At 40.7% G+C, this 15790-nt stretch overlaps 1 protein-coding gene across 8 annotated transcripts in view; it reads right to left on the reverse strand.

Annotated features, from left to right (window-relative positions):
* Positions 1-242: 242 nt before the first annotated feature.
* The window catches only part of SPTBN1 (spectrin beta, non-erythrocytic 1), a 139585-nt gene continuing 124037 nt past the window's right edge, over positions 243-15790 (reverse strand). For all 8 annotated transcript variants that reach the window (XM_074578624.1, XM_074578625.1, XM_074578619.1 and 5 more), the window contains 9 exons: positions 15308-15446; positions 14131-14215; positions 12764-12960; positions 11604-11716; positions 10905-10968; positions 5506-5744; positions 4043-4216; positions 2031-2073; positions 243-1659 (listed from right to left, as the gene is read on the reverse strand). In XM_074578624.1, coding sequence (XP_074434725.1) covers positions 1444-1659; positions 2031-2073; positions 4043-4216; positions 5506-5744; positions 10905-10968; positions 11604-11716; positions 12764-12960; positions 14131-14215; positions 15308-15446 — 1270 coding nt within the window. In that variant the 3' untranslated portion in view covers positions 243-1443. The remainder of the gene's footprint in view (positions 1660-2030; positions 2074-4042; positions 4217-5505; positions 5745-10904; positions 10969-11603; positions 11717-12763; positions 12961-14130; positions 14216-15307; positions 15447-15790) is intronic.

A 15790-nucleotide genomic window follows, 5' to 3' on the forward strand; every position in this document is an offset into this window, starting at 1 on the left:
ACAAAAATTTCTATGCCAAAATATTTTAAAAAACGATGATTTCATTCCTTCCTTCATCTTTCTTGTTTTTTTCCTTTGGCACTTAATTTGAGGAGCAGGGCGAAAGGGAGGGGAGGTGGGAAGTGAAGGGAAAAGGAAGGTAAAGAGAGGTGGAAAGAGAGACAACGGCTATTTCAGTATGAACTTTCGCACAGAAAAACGGAATTACATTTTAAGGCATTAGTTTCAGTGCACAGGAGAGATGGCATTTTAAAATAACTTTATTTTTGATCCTCTTTCAAAATTATGATTTGACATTGTCAGAAATGAAATAAGAAACTTAATCAGCATGTTTAGTTTTAAAAGCATTTAATGACATAGCATATATTTAACAGATAGGGTAAAAGTCTAGAGGTACAGTTCAATACAACTGAAAGCCAGTTCCAGTACTACTCTTGACTACAGGCCCAGTTATTGAAAGTTCATTCCTATTAAATGTAATTTTTGATTGTGCAGTAAGATGAAATCTTTTCATTACAATAGTTACAGTGACAGAGAAATGCACACTATGTATCAAATAGCAAGGTAACGTAGCAAAATTATAACACACAGTGCTGCAGCTGACAAGCAAGTAACCATTTGAGTAACATTACTTTTCCAGTAAATGCTTCAGTTCCACTTTTACACTTATCGATGATTTTAAAGGGTTTATTATACATCTAGTCTTATTATACTTTGTACTAGAATTATCTGAAACATACAATATAATGTATTTCAGCAAAAAAAAAAAAATTGAAATTACAGATTATTTAAAACTGTTTCAGCCTGCTAATCCACCTTGTACACCAACATTCTTATCTGTCGTACTTGATGCAGAAAAGCTTCAGATTGTGTTAATAACCAATGCCAGGATATAAATGGTCTGTCTGTAAGTAATGCATACCTGCACTCTGTTACAGCAAAGATAATACACTATCATTTTAATAAATGTTAGAATTGTAATGGGAGGCTCCACTAGTCAAGACTCAGCATAACAACCTTAAATGGAAGTGAACGTTTCTGAAAATTTGTACATTGGTTTTTGATGTGCACAGTAGATTCGAAAGCACCGCTGCCTTGCATACCAATAGTACTAGGAGTGGGTTATTTTCCAAGACAGCCTCACAAAATTGAGGAACAGTTTAAATATTAAGATCTAATCTACATTAACTTCATTTAAAAAAAACCAAAAACAAACTCCCAAAACCTGGTCCTCCCTCTCCTACAGAAGCTGCTCAATGCACCTCATACATTTGTAACTTTAGGTTCTTTTTTTGTTGGCTTTTTATTTTAAAACGCTCTATAAATAAAAAATGTCAATCACATTGAGGAACATGAGGCACAGAGAGTAACGTATTGGTTCTGAGCTCGCATGCTGGAATTCCACTGGAACGGTCAGAGAAGTGCAGTATGTGGAGATGGAGTTCACTTCTTTTTACCAAAAAGGCTGAATCTTTTCTCTTTGTCTTTCTCTTTGTCTTTCTCCCGCTTGCCAGGGCTGGACTCACTGGTTATTGTGACGCTGGCAGGCAGGGTCTGGGCACGGCTGGAGGCTGGAGTGCTCTGGGTGGTCGGGGACACTTCGATTTTATCAGAAGAGATAGCTGACGTGATGGCCTGAATCCACGTGTTCATCTCCTCCTTCAAGAAGCCCCAAAGGCAGAAAGCTGTTACAATCCGCGTGTCACACGCCCTCTCTAATTCACTCAATATTGTGGAAGGGGAATGGGTAGAAGTGGGAAATGAAAGGAAACACGGTGCTAACTCATCAGCTGGCGCTCCTCTGGTTATGTACCTGCAGAAGATGTCCACTAGAAGCTGTATCTGAAAAGCCCTACTGCCCTGGTGGCGCCAGCGGGAGCTCCTGAATCTACACATCACGCACACATATGCACAAAACTGCAGACCAGGAAATTAAAAAGCATCCCTGAGCTCTTAGCAGCTATTTTTTTCCTGTTGTACAACAGCACAGATATCACATCAGTAATAAACGATAAGAAAAACAAACTTACATCGTCTTTGGCTTGGAAGAGGTATTCGTTGCCATCAGTCAATCTGTAAAGAAAACAACCATCACAAATTTAGCTTAGTAGTAGCCACACTGCTTCAACTCCTGCTTGTTTAGCGACAGTACGTAATCACACCGAGACATACATATGGGACTGTTTTGGTATCTCGTACTGTCACGCAGAGGCAGCCACACACACTGCACGTTCTGGTCTCTAGCCACGTTTACGATAGTGGACTTGTTCGAGTACGTCAGGACGCACTGCAGAGCTTGCCGTCTTCAGCAGCTGATGATGGCTGCTTCAGTATACTTGCTCTTTCAGGCAGGTCTTTTCTCTTTTGCAAAAGACAGTATAAAAGTTTACAATACTTTGAAAAGACAAAAGTCACAGGCAACACCCAGAGTTTTCATGGCTTTTGTAGACACCTAGCAAAATTCTGCAGCTGCTCCGCTGCCGTAACTACTGTGGAGTTGACTCAAGATACTGTACGGGGTATTATTTTTGAGTATTCTCATGAGTGTTATGAGCCTCTTCTCACACTGAAGGCCGGAGTCTCCCTCCTGTTTTATTTCTGTGCTGATTTTACTCAGGTGGTTTAACTGGGATACATTTAACAACCTCTGTGAAGATATATCTTAATTAAAAACAAGACTGAGTAACACCAGATCAGGCATCTGAACAAGTAGGAGGCAGGGTCAGTAGGGCTGCGTTGCACACTTCCTGATCTTTTCCCACAATAAGGAAACTTTTAAAAATCCCTTCATGAAGTGAAATTAAGTATTAAACAGTAAAATAACAGTGAAGACAGACAGACACTTGGAACAATGTAATTATGCCTTGCTTTCTTCTTTAAAGAACTAAGAAAAATAGTTCCAGTGTACTCTCCATAGATCACAACTAGACCTTTCTGCGAGAAATCCACCTGCATGTGACATCTGTAGAGACCGCAGCCTCTCAGACGTTCAACACCACACCCCTTCTCAGCTTGGAGAGACAGATTTGACATGAGCTGGTGAACTCTCTGGGGACTCTCCTCACGAGAATGAGCAAAGAAAATATGCTATATGCAATTACCCGAGAGCCCTGTGCAGGTGACAGGGTACTGTGAAAAAAAGGGCAAGAGCATTTTCTGCATAACTGTGTATTTGGAACAACATCTCCTTACATTATCAATTCAGAGACGTTTAAAATAGTACAAAGGATGAATCACAGAGCTGCAGGCCTGTCTTCAAGAAAGGTAAAATTCCCTAAACATTTGCTATGTATTTCCCTATATATTTGCTATAAAGTAAATTTCCCTGGGTATGGATTCTGTCATCTTTAGAGGATTCTTGGATCAATATAAAATTAAAAAAAAAAAAAAAAAGAAAAAAGTTCTATCTTGGAATATATGAACTGATCAGTTCATAATGTGAGTCTCCTTTGACAGAAGCACCTAACTGCTGTGTAATGTTAAAATATTTTTTCACTGTTGGCACTAAAAGATCGATCAGTAAAACAGAAACACAGTTTTGGAAGGAAAAGCCTCATTTTTTTTAACCTTTGAACAGCAAGTACTTCACATACTTCAAAATTAAATGGTCTGTAACTACCTGTTCTAGACCTGAAAATGTGATAAATGTCTTCAGTAATCTCCTAAATCCATGCTGAAAAAATGAAACAAGAGGCCCGATTTTGCAAAGAGCAGAACCATGAACATTCAGCTCTTTTCAATTAATTCCAGAGGGAGCAGCTGAAAAGACCAGTATTTTTAAATGCAGGCTCCTAACTTTAGTCAGACGCATCTAGTCTTGCCCAGGTGTAAATAAAGCGCACAGATTATTTTGATACCGTTTTGCACGTGCTACCTTTGATAAATACACCATGTTTCAGTGACAGGAAGAGCCTGTTCAGAAAAGTAGATGCTGCAGTTAAGAATTACGATTAGTTCCTAGGTTGGATCCTCCCACAAATTCACCCAGTGAAACATACCCAGCGCAACTGAAACTAATGGCAAGACGCTTCAACAGGTTTACCTTAGCTTGAACACATGCTTTTTCTTTTTATAATCGACCGCTATCTCACAGACTGCTTCTTTCAAGCTGACAGGAATCTCATTGTGGTAGGGGATGCCAGAAGCAGCAGCCTTCGAATCCTTGTAGAAGCCCATCTCTTGGTTGTTTATGACACAATACACGTTATGCCATGATCTTTAAGACATGGAAAACAACAAAAGTATTTATAAATCTAATGCTCTTACCTGCAGAACTGGAGAAACCAAACACAGTTATTTCTATAAGATAACAGAGACTAGTTCAGTCTGAGGATGCGAATACAGCATACGCTTGTCTTGTAAACTGCAGGCAGCAAATTCTCTTATAAAAGCATGGCTTCAAGACGGAAGTACTGACTTTGAGCCAAATGGAATACAGATTTCGAGAGCTCTCTTTGATAGCACGTAAGCATATACTAACAGTAGGAGGACTGTCTGGCAGACTAGGCAGTTTGCAGATTGTCTGGCAGACTTGGGAGAGAAAGTGACTGACCTTTTAATGACTATGCTTTATTGCGGAAGGAATTCTCATTGTGTTGCAAACTAACGAATGGATTGCATACGAAACCCTTGATTCTTACAATTACTCAGTGGCATCGCGCACCTCATTCTCTAATACAGCTATAAAAATCAATGATTACGAAAAGTACGAGTCCCTAATTAGTACTGGTGACTGTCACTGCCTCCAAGTAGCTCTTCAGTGCGAACAACTGTAGCTGAACAAAAATTATGGTAGTACTACACTCATTTGTGATGTGCACTCAGCTCTGCTGAGTACTTCAGCTCCTACCAGATCCCTCCAATGTTGGTGGAGCTCATCACTTGGCTAGTGGTGACTTGTCAGCCAAGTCATAAATCTGGTTTCAAGAGCTCTTTCAGGTCACGAAGGACCCCAGTCTGCTTTTCTAGTGCAGACAGAAATCTCAGAAGTTTTGCCTGTTTGCGAACTACAGGATCAGGACCTTAGGAATGGAATCAACTAAGGCACAAAAAATCATCTACACCCACTTTTCTCTTCTGAACAGATTACAGAGTAGGTGGAAAGTGCTAATGTGCAAACAGAAAATGTCAGAAGAATATGGACATTTCTATTCTCACACCTACGTGATTTTCTTTTCTTGTAGCAACATGCAATTGAGAGATCTGGAATCAAATCCCTCTACTGCCACAAATTCATCCTTTGAAGTGGGAAAGCCATGGTATCTTTATGCTTCAGTTTCCCACTTTCCAGATATGGCTAACGCTGCATTTTCTACCACCTTTAGGTTGCAACTTCCTCAAATATACTGCTCAACCATGCATACGGAGTTTCTACCACAACAGGGGCGTAAGCCTGAAAGGTCTTTAGGAGCCGTGAGAAGACAACAGCAGCAGCGATAACATGTACTGTCTAACGTCTTGGCGAGTTCAGATGCAATTAGCCGCATTGCGCATCGAGTACTTTACCTGCTCGAGGCTTTCTTGCTGTGTGTCTCCCATTCGTGTTTGCGATGTAAGAAGCCCTCCATCTGAGCTGAAGGAATCTCTTGTGTTTTGGCTGGTAGGGTAGCAGCAGTCTGTGCCTGAATGGCGGTCTTGGCTTTGCGGTCTGACGTTGGAGAAGGAACAGGACTAGACTCTTTTGAACTTGTCCTCTGTTCTGCAGCTCCATTGACCATTTCGTTTGTTTCTGCAGTTTCTGCCACCTAGGAACAGCGGAAAAGAAGTTCAGCTAGAAGCCTCACAACACCGCGGTATCTTGCAGTTAATCTGTTTCCCTGCACAACGTGGCTGTGTATAAACTTTGCCTGGGGAATGACACAGGCCAATAATATCTTTCTCACACTCCATGGAGACACAGAAGGCCAAGGAAATTAGAAGGTATGAATGGATTAGTACCCATTTTATAGGTAGAGAGACGGGAAAATAAGAGCAGCTAAACATCAGTGTGAATTTTACTGTGCTTTGCTCTGCTGGTCAATTCATATTCCTTTATATATTGTTATTCCTAAAATTAGAGCATTCAATTCTGTTGCTAAATACTCAAATGTTTGGAACAGTAACAATCACACTTTCTACACACCTAGAGGAACAGTAGAAGTTATACACATCAGCCACCTTAAATACATTTATGGGTATTTAAAGTCTATAAAATATATTAAAGTCTATAAAATATATTAACTATAAGTCAACAGAAAAATATGTCAAAATTGTCCAGGAGCATTTACAAAAATTTGCATCATTTATTTGTTTCTGTAAAAGCTCCTTTCCCGCTTTCCCCATTCCCCTAAGTGACACAACAAAATCAAAACATGCAGGAATTAGAAAGATTACACCATGCATTTCATCTCCACCATCCCAGTTAGGATATTGGATCTTAAAGACAAGGGAAATGAGGTCACGTGTCAATTTATCAAGGTCTTTTTCAGACTTGCGTTATTAGGTGGATTGGATTTTTGTTAAAGGAACTGAAAACCACCACAGTCACACAACATCACACAGCTATTTACCCCCAAAGAAAGACAGAACCAAGGCCTTGCCCATCACTTGCTTTGTTGATCGCGTTGCCTGTCGCACTGTGATCGAGATAGCCTAGAGAGCAGCCATGTTTCCAGCAGCTCTGACTGGTCAAGCTGTCGACGTCTTCAGGAGCCATTCATCCAAAAATCATTTAAATTGGAATCCTAATGGCTATACGCTTTTGAAATGCAGCTTGGTCCCAGTTTTTTTTTTTCTCGTACCATTACTTTGACATGTAGAGCCATTGGTAGCAGCTCAGGAGTTACACAACCAATGTGTATTATTATTATTATTAGCAAGCTACTGAAGCTTAGTGCTGCTAACGCTCTAGTAGATTACAAACATTCTGGACTGTTTTTATGCAGACAAGCAGGTATTTGTGAATGGCACAATAATTAGACATTCCCACTTCTGCACATGGCCCGGACAATTCAAAAGCAGCCGAATTATTATGCAACAAACTGAATTTTGCCACCATTTGCTAAAACTTCTTATACCTGCCAAGTACACGTTATTGTACCTCACACCTTTGTACCTCATATATTGACCTAGGAAGATCTAAGTGCCAACTCGCCATGAATATGGGAAGGATTGGTTAACTGCCTTTAAGCAATCTAAATCTCCAGAGTACAGACACTACATCACTGAAACAGGGAAAGAATCACAGCTCACATTCCACTTCAGTCATATCTATTTTACTCTGTCCCTAAAGACATGTAGCCTTACAGCCTAGTTTCCCAGAGGAAGCATCTACCCTGCACTGTTATCCAGTGGAACTAAAAATCAATGACACGGGTTCTTCACAATTAGGATAAGTCTGAGCCATCAAACCTCACTATTTGTATCCAAATCTCAAAATATAACAAAAATGTTGCATTGAAGGGGGGAGAGGGTAAGTAAATAGATGAGGCTGAAGATTACCCAAACGCAGCTTGAAGGTTACCCAAGCCAGCACAGCTACTATAACACAGGTGGTGAAAGGAGCAACCAGGGATTCACCAAGGAAAGCTCAATCCATCAGTTGTCACCTGCGCTGATCACAAATGCATTCAAGAAAAAGGACAGCCCTTTGCAAATGTTTTTGATCAGTGACAGTTACTGAACTTCAAACTCTCTGCTTTCCAACCGGCTGGATCCCTGGCCCAAGATACATGAAGCCTTTGTGACCAGCAATAACGAGTTACACAGACCACAGTAACTTATCTCAACAACTTACATAAACTACCCAAACCTACCTGTTACCTAAGCCGATGCTGAAAGTAGCATGTTTTCTGTAGCGATACCGGCAAGATGTGAAAGTATTACTGATTTTGGGGTACCTATTGCCACTAATCTGAAGTAAAACAGACCAGTTTCAAACCAGCAGCCACTGCACTGCTACTTAATGTATTTTTATGGGAAATAACATGTAACTCAGTGCTGCAATCTGCAACCCTGTGGTTTTAAGAGATAACTGCCAACTTTAGGCACACAATCAGACCTGTAACTTCTACTTAAAAGATCGTAAAAGGGCTATGAAATGCTTGTCTGATGCTCTTTCAGGTTTTATTTCCTTTTCACGTGTTATCTACAATTAACAGAAAACAAGCAAAATAAATCTGAATCATAAACAGCTAAGCGAAGAATGTGTCATGAAAATAGAGAAAAATCAGGAGCTAAACAAACTTTAACGGAAACATGCATCGGGCATGCAGAGACAATGCAACAGAGGACAAACATTAATAGCAAACTGTACTGTTACAACAAAACAGTTAGCACGTACATGAATACGGTTTTCTTAATCGTGACTGAGCGGTTAGTTGCAAGTGCTTTAGTGACTACAGGCTGCTCTTGAGGTATTGAAACCAAGACTGTAACATGCAACAAGACAGCTGGTGACAACAACTGGAGACGTCCCTTTCATTTTCATAGTGCTTGAAGCAACATTATATTCGGTTCATCAACTTAAGTCTCTGCACCACAGCTTAAATAATAGAGACGTATTTGCCTTCTTCAGATGCAAATAGATGACAGCCTATACATTGTTCTGGCATAAGTACCATTTTAATGTTTTAGGCCAGTACCATAGGCTATAATAAAGAGGTGAAATCTTACGCTTCTAGTGCCTAAAACGATGACCTTAATTGATGACTTAATTCTTTTTTTCTTCATCATAAAAGTCTGATTATCATATCTAAGTGTACTAATACAAGTAAAAAAGTGTATCTATATAAATTACTTTTACATACTACGTTTTAGCCGGAATACATATGAAGGCTTCCCAGATGCTGGAGTCTGACGCTACAGCTATACTGCTCTGAGAACCGCCATACTCTTACAGGCACAGAGAGCTGGTGTAGGTAGTCACCAGATCATTTGCCTAAGCTTATATGGAATTTTTAAAAGCAGTAAGAAATTATATGTTGTTATCCTGACAAAAGAAAAAAAAACATGCATCATGAAGTGGAAAGACAAGTTACAGCAAAAAGTACAATTACTGAAGCACATCCTTTCAATCACCTTTCTCACTTTACAAGCTCAGCCAATACAGAACAATTCAGCTGCACTGCTCAGCTAATTGTCAGAAGTCAAAATTCTGATCAACAGCCTCCAATCAGAAATAATACAGCTGTGTACATCTGACGTACTGCAACACAAGATTGAACGAAGCGAGCTAAAAAGCTCTCGTGAAAGACTGAAGTGCAGATGGCGAAGATTAACATGGAAATGCACTAAGTATCACAAAATAAAAAAAGAGAAGCAAACAGGTGATGTATAAGGTTGTGGTAACCAACAAGATGATGATGATGATCTGGGATGCGCTTGCAGGCCACCTCACATTCCTTGCCACAACTATATATAATTTCATAAACATTAGAACGTACAACAGACAGCTCACTTCATAGTTTCATATTAAAGACGAACCTAAAGGCTTTATTTAAATAAAGAAAAAGGTAGAACTGCTTAGTATTCTAGAGCATTGTCAGAGTCTGCGTGCAGACCCAAAAGTACCTGGGATGGGCTATTTGAAAGATAAACTTATGCTGAAAGGCATTTCCTCCCAGAGTCCTAGACCCGGACCAGCATTTCCTTTGCGGTACTGGTAAGAGCTCTAATATCCACTGATCTGAGCCAGGCGGGAGCTTTTCCTGCGCTTCATACAACCTCAGAGAGTGAGGTTCATAAACACAAAGGAAAGGAAGTGTCATTTTCCTCACCACTCAAAGCATTAATTGAAACAAACAGGCTTTGCAAGAAGGTAATGGAGAGGTAAGCCAGTTTTCAACTACTGTGCTGCGTTAACTATATATACATATTTACTAGTAATTTTTTTATGGCTGCACATTGGGATTATTGGCATGCATCCTGACTCCCTTGGGACATCCCCTAGCAAGAAGGAATGAATAAAACACGGACCGTTCAACCTGCATCTATATAAAATAAAGAGCTGGGATCTTAGACCAATGTATTTTATTTAGTCTTAAAGGAAAAGCATCACAACCTCTCCATAAGGGTCCGCACCCTACTCTCATTTATACCACCGTCTCTCAAGTGTCAGTAAATTGAATTGCTGTAGTGTAAATTGGACAGGACCAAGGCAAAATGAGGTCCCAAAATAGCTATTCAGCAAAATCACAACTCTTCATGAGGACTAAACACCAAGATAAATCTAGATACTAGTTCTTAATGGTTTATTTCATGTTTATTTTTATCTGCAGTCGATGAGTCCATTCTGCGTGGAATGTTGTACAACTAAGCTAAGGCTTTTATTTGTCGATAGTTACAACTCTTCCCTCCCTCCCAGCCTTTAATGCCAAGATCACTTGCATGTATTATCTTTGGCCTTATAAATAACTCACTTGCTAATGCAGCTGATTTAATAATGTTGCCGTGCTGAAACCTGTTAGTATAACTCGATGCGTCATACCTGTCAGATTCTAGTTCTCTTCTTCGTTATGATGTAATCTCATTAAATCTCAATTACTCATATAAAGGACGATTTAGCTGGAAAATCTTAATACTATTAGCGACATGAAAAACTCACAATAAATAGCATGAAATAAATGTGTCACCTTAAAACAACTGAGTGTCAGTGGGGATATTCAAATAAGCAAGACTTAAAGTGAAGCAAATATTTCTTCAAGGGGCTGCTAATTAAGTAAAAGTCAACTGATGGGAAGAAAGAGAAAAGCAGCAGGGAAATTGAAGCCAAAAGATTCAATCAGTACCAGTAACCCGTACTGAAAAAAGGTGTCTTTTGCTGCAAATGATTCTGTATGTCACAGTCCAGACCACGATCGGTCATTGGCTGTCCGTCTGCTAATAAAGTTTTTGTAGTTTTGGTAGGTTTGGGAGCGGTAACTAACCCGTGGAGATTCCTGGTCTGATGGCAAACCGTTTTGGGAAACCTGTTCTCCTTTTGTCCCATCCCTGTGGGGAGAGAGGAAAAGGAAAAGAAATTGTATTAATTTCTTGAAAGTCGCACGTCTTTTTCACCAAAATGAGATTTTCCTACTGAGTATTGCATACCTCAGATATTCAAGGAAATTCTTAAAATCCTCAGGCCCAAATGAATAAATCCAATGTTAAGAGAGATAAAACTAAGCTTTCCTGACAGACAGCTTACAGATAAGCCTACTCGTATCATAATTAATGATTTAATTAATTTTAATTCATTTTATAGATGTTAATGTTCCATGGACGTGGCTTGAAATCTACCTGCAGCTGATGCTCATCAAAGAAGAAAGCCAAGATTGTTCTGAAATTTTAATTCATAACACAGGGTGTGTAAAAACAGCATTTTGACTTTAGGGCCAGATACACCTCAGCAGCTGTAACACTGCGTCATGATGGAAAATTGGACCATTCAACTTAGCAGGGAATTCAGATGTCTGGGAAAGGTCCTGTCCCCATAAACTACATCCACCAAGTCTTCTAAAAGGGGTCACGTTACAAAACGGTAAAGACCTCCAGACTCTCCCTTTGTAATGCATCTTCAGCCCTATAACTCTGCCTGAAGAAACCGCGTGAAGTACGCAATTCAGCTTCCCACACCCTGGGCTTACCATTGCTGCTGGGAGTCGGCATCCTCTGCAACCTTTGGGCTTGGCTCTGGAGTGGGCGGCTGTCTCTTCCTCTCCTCTTCCTCTTGCTGTCGACGTACTTCCAGCAGTTCCAACTGAGAAATGAAACAGTTTTGTACTTTGCGCGTTTTTCAGGGGCATTTCTAGAAACTAAAAATAACGCTGTAGGTTTTTCCGAAACATTACTGAAATTAAAGTTTACTGGAATAAAATTTTAAGCACCTGTCTTTAGAAGTATTAATCATGCAAAGTTAGTGCACTGAATTTATCAGTAAAGTCATACGGTATCAGACCCTTTAGCATCAAGTGGACTGTCTGGGCAGCAGCTTGCCACTGTAAGTGTTTGGTTTTTTTCTAATTCGTTCTGTTAGAACAAAAACCAGACAAACAAGAAAGCAGTCCAAGCTATTAAAATATTGAAAAGTGACATCCTCTTGTCTGCTTGCCATACATGAAGTGTTGCACATCAAATACCTGAAATTAACCATCTAAATAAAACCAGCATGATTTCTGAAGATGCTGAGAAACCTCAATTCATTTTGTCTGCAGCTGCGACACTCAGTGCGTGTGAAAAATGAAGCCACTTCAATTTTAGTGGCTACAGTAAAATTATTCTCCGAAGATGGTAATGTGCTCTCCAAGCATTAATTACTGACATTGTCGCTGTGCTCCAAATGTGCTTTTTTCTCTTTTTTCTTTGCCTTACTATGTCTTTCTAGGGGACTGGAGCAATCAAAACAAAAGTTTTTGTCTTTAACCAAAAATAACGTTAGGTGTTCTGGGTTGTCTTCACTCAGAATCGCCCTTCCCTTTTAGCAGTACAATCTGTACGGCAGAGGGCTGGGGCAAACTGCTCAGCTCTTGAGTTTGCTTCTGGGTCTGAGACAACTCTTGCTGACTACCAAGATCATTTATCACTTAAGCTTTCCTTGCAAATTGTTGAGTTCAAATGAACCTGAGAGAGTTTTAGTATAGTTGGGAACCTGAGACTTCAGGCCCCGGGTGATTGGCCAAGGTTAATCAACAAATGGATCGACAAATGGAGAAGAGGTTGGTGATGCTGGGAGTTATTCCAAACAATCAGGTGGCACCAAAATGAAGGGGAATGGCCAAGAGAGGTTATTCTTGCCTATAGCACTCACCGTGGTCAGTCTCTCCAGTGCTGCAAATCTCTCATCCCAAGTAGCTGCGGATTTTTCAAATGCTTCATGCCGCTTAATTAATTTTTCCACTTCGTCAACACTTTGACCTATTTCACGACTGGACAGGTAGGGCTCCTGTCCCAGCAGCCAGGCCTCCGCGACACTTGCATCTCTTGAAAACTGGTGTACCTCCAAAACTGAGCAAAGAATGTACAGAGATCAGCACTGTTAAAAGAGCATCATGAAGTCATCGAGCATCTTCTGATACATACTTAAACACAGCTCAGGGAAAAAAGTAAATGTATTTGGCTAAGCATTTTCCTTAACTAAGCCCACTGAAATGGACTCATCTAAAAGACAGAAATTTATCCTCTTGGCTTTCCTTTGAGGAAAAATAAAAGTTAAGGCCTACTTTCACTTCCCCTACAGACTATTTCATTTTGCAATTTCAGTGCCTCCTTTTTGTTCTCATCTGCTGTAACCTACTAACTTCAGAGTAGGAAGTCTGCTACCTGCTGGTTCTCCTCCTCAGGCTGGCCTGTCTGCAGAGCAGCTAGACCGTAGGCTGTAGCTCCCTTCAGCAAGCAGTATGTCATGCCTCTCTACACTGCTACAGTTCCAGGTTTCCTTCCTTCTGACTTCACAGTTGAAAGAAAAGCCTTCACAGCCTTTGTGAATGGAATCCCGCAATTTTGATGATTAATGCAAACACCCAAACTGAGGGGCAATCACCCATGCTACCGTATTTCTGAAAGCTGCTAAGGCTCAGAAACAAGGACGGAAGTCTACACAGCAGCCCAGAACCCCACAAAATTACTACACCGCACTGTACGTTTTGAGATCCTGGACAGCTGTCTGCTGCAAAGGCTTCAGTCCGTCTATGAGTTATGGATCACCTCATTACAGTATCAGAACTGTTGCTGTTGTAGAACTTGCAAAATGCTGCAATGTTTAAAACTACACCTTTTGTCGGCAAACTGCTCGTCAACATGCTGGCCTCTCAGATAACGCAGGCACGTTACCTGTGTAAGGCAGCAGGGCTTTACGTCTCCCCATTTTTTAGTGGTGCATCCTTTGTAGAAACACAGTAGAAATGTGACACCCGCAAAATACGGTAGATCTGTTTCACCTAGCTCCAAGTTTCATCGTATAGATTAAGACCTTTGGCGCAGGTTTCTTGGTTTCAAATTTGCAGTTATTTTACAATCAACACACGTGAATCTTACAGATTTACAGTACAAACACGCTTTCAAGCACCGCTACTAAAAAAGTAAGGAGCTGCAGGTTTTTTTCAACTGCTCAGAAAGACTCAATGAAGAGAGAGTTAGATTTGGCCCTGCCCGAAAGAAATCCAAGGACGTCCTTACTCAGTCTCAGCCACTCCCATCTGTCTTCCCATTTGTCAATCATTTCTTTTCTCTTTTCTGTCAGCTGCAGCAGCTTCTCCTTGATCTGTATTGAAGAGGAGAAGGCAGGACTGTTACACAAGCACCAGGCAGGCAGCAGGCTCACCTCACCACACCACGTAAGCCATAACCACCAGCGAAAGGCACTGACGAAACACATTGTGCGAGATGGTTAGGAAGTGGCTTAAGCATGAAGAGGGACACAGCTGGATTTTGACATTTGCATTAAAATATCACATTTTCATAAGCGTACAGTATCTGTTGAAACTACAGCACCAAGATGACTTGATAAAAAGAGTGTAACAGACAAACAAATCTAGGAAGTGCAACCATGTATTTTATCTTCTGACCTTTTTCTAGCAAATAATGCAAAATGCGCTGCCCATGACTTATAAAAAGCCTGCAGCTACCTGCACTAACAACACTGACGTGCCAGTGTAAGCCCTGTGTTATTCTCGGGGTCAATAATGGCTAACAAAACCTCCCAGGGCCTGAGCAAATGTTTCTCTGAGGATACTCCACAGCACTCGTGTCACGCAGACACACAAACTATCACCTCCCTGAGTGGACAGTATCTTACATTTGGCCATCCTCTCTCCATCAAAGGGAGGCAGGAAGAAACACAGATTAAGCCTCTATCCTCTGCCCTAGACAATCAGAAAATAAATCAAGGCCTTAAGCAGTTGGATACATTTTTCTTTTCTCTCTCCCTGGATTTACTGCCTGTGAGACAAACTTTTTCCTGCTCCTTCCCTTAGCGGGCCTCCTCATAGCATTCCCTGTACAAAATTCTTGCTGTCTCATGGTTATCTCTGCTCTTGTCACCTTTCCCAACACAGCCATCCCAGAGTGCTCTCGCTGCAGAACTGAATGCAACAGCTTCTTTGCATTTTCTGGACCGAAAATGATCATTTAAATTTAGGTGCCATCTCCGCCACCCAACATAAATTCACCGAGTTAAATTATACACTGATTTCACAATAGCAAGTAAGCGGAACAGCCCCTGAAGTAATGCATGGCATTATATAAATATGCAGCTTATTGATCTGTCGACTACACGACGCAGGTTTCCCCAGCTTAAAGCAAAATCCATAGGCCAGCTGCACTATGGCAGTTACACGTTCAGCGAGCACAGTACCTCCTCTGATGCATAGTGTTTTCTTGCCAGAAGAGATTTGCCAAGCTCAATGCAGGTAGTAAAGCTGTCGTTTCGGGCATCGATTTCTGCTTTGATACCCTGGTGATTGTTCATTAGTAGTTCAACAGACGAAACATCCCTAAAATGATCGATCCATGCGTCAGAAACACGTATTCCAGATTTAACAGCTGTTACACTTTCCAACAAGTAAACTAACCCAGAACTGTACGATAAAAAAAATTCAATTCCTAGTTTGTCTTTGTAGCTTGGGAAGGAAGATGGCTAGCAGCATTTCCTTAGGAACAGCACCATTCTGGTCTGAATCAGAGATCAAATAAACAAGACTGTGAGACTTAATCTCTTTGAACACAATTTTACATTGCAATTACTTCAGTAGCCCCCAGCCTCTGCTGGGCAGCAAACACACACTACACCACCATCAGATTTTGACAGATTTTGAATTCTCTCTGAATTTCTGGCTCA

This window comes from Larus michahellis, chromosome 3 (assembly GCF_964199755.1).
Source record: "Larus michahellis chromosome 3, bLarMic1.1, whole genome shotgun sequence".
NCBI lineage: Eukaryota > Metazoa > Chordata > Aves > Charadriiformes > Laridae > Larus > Larus michahellis.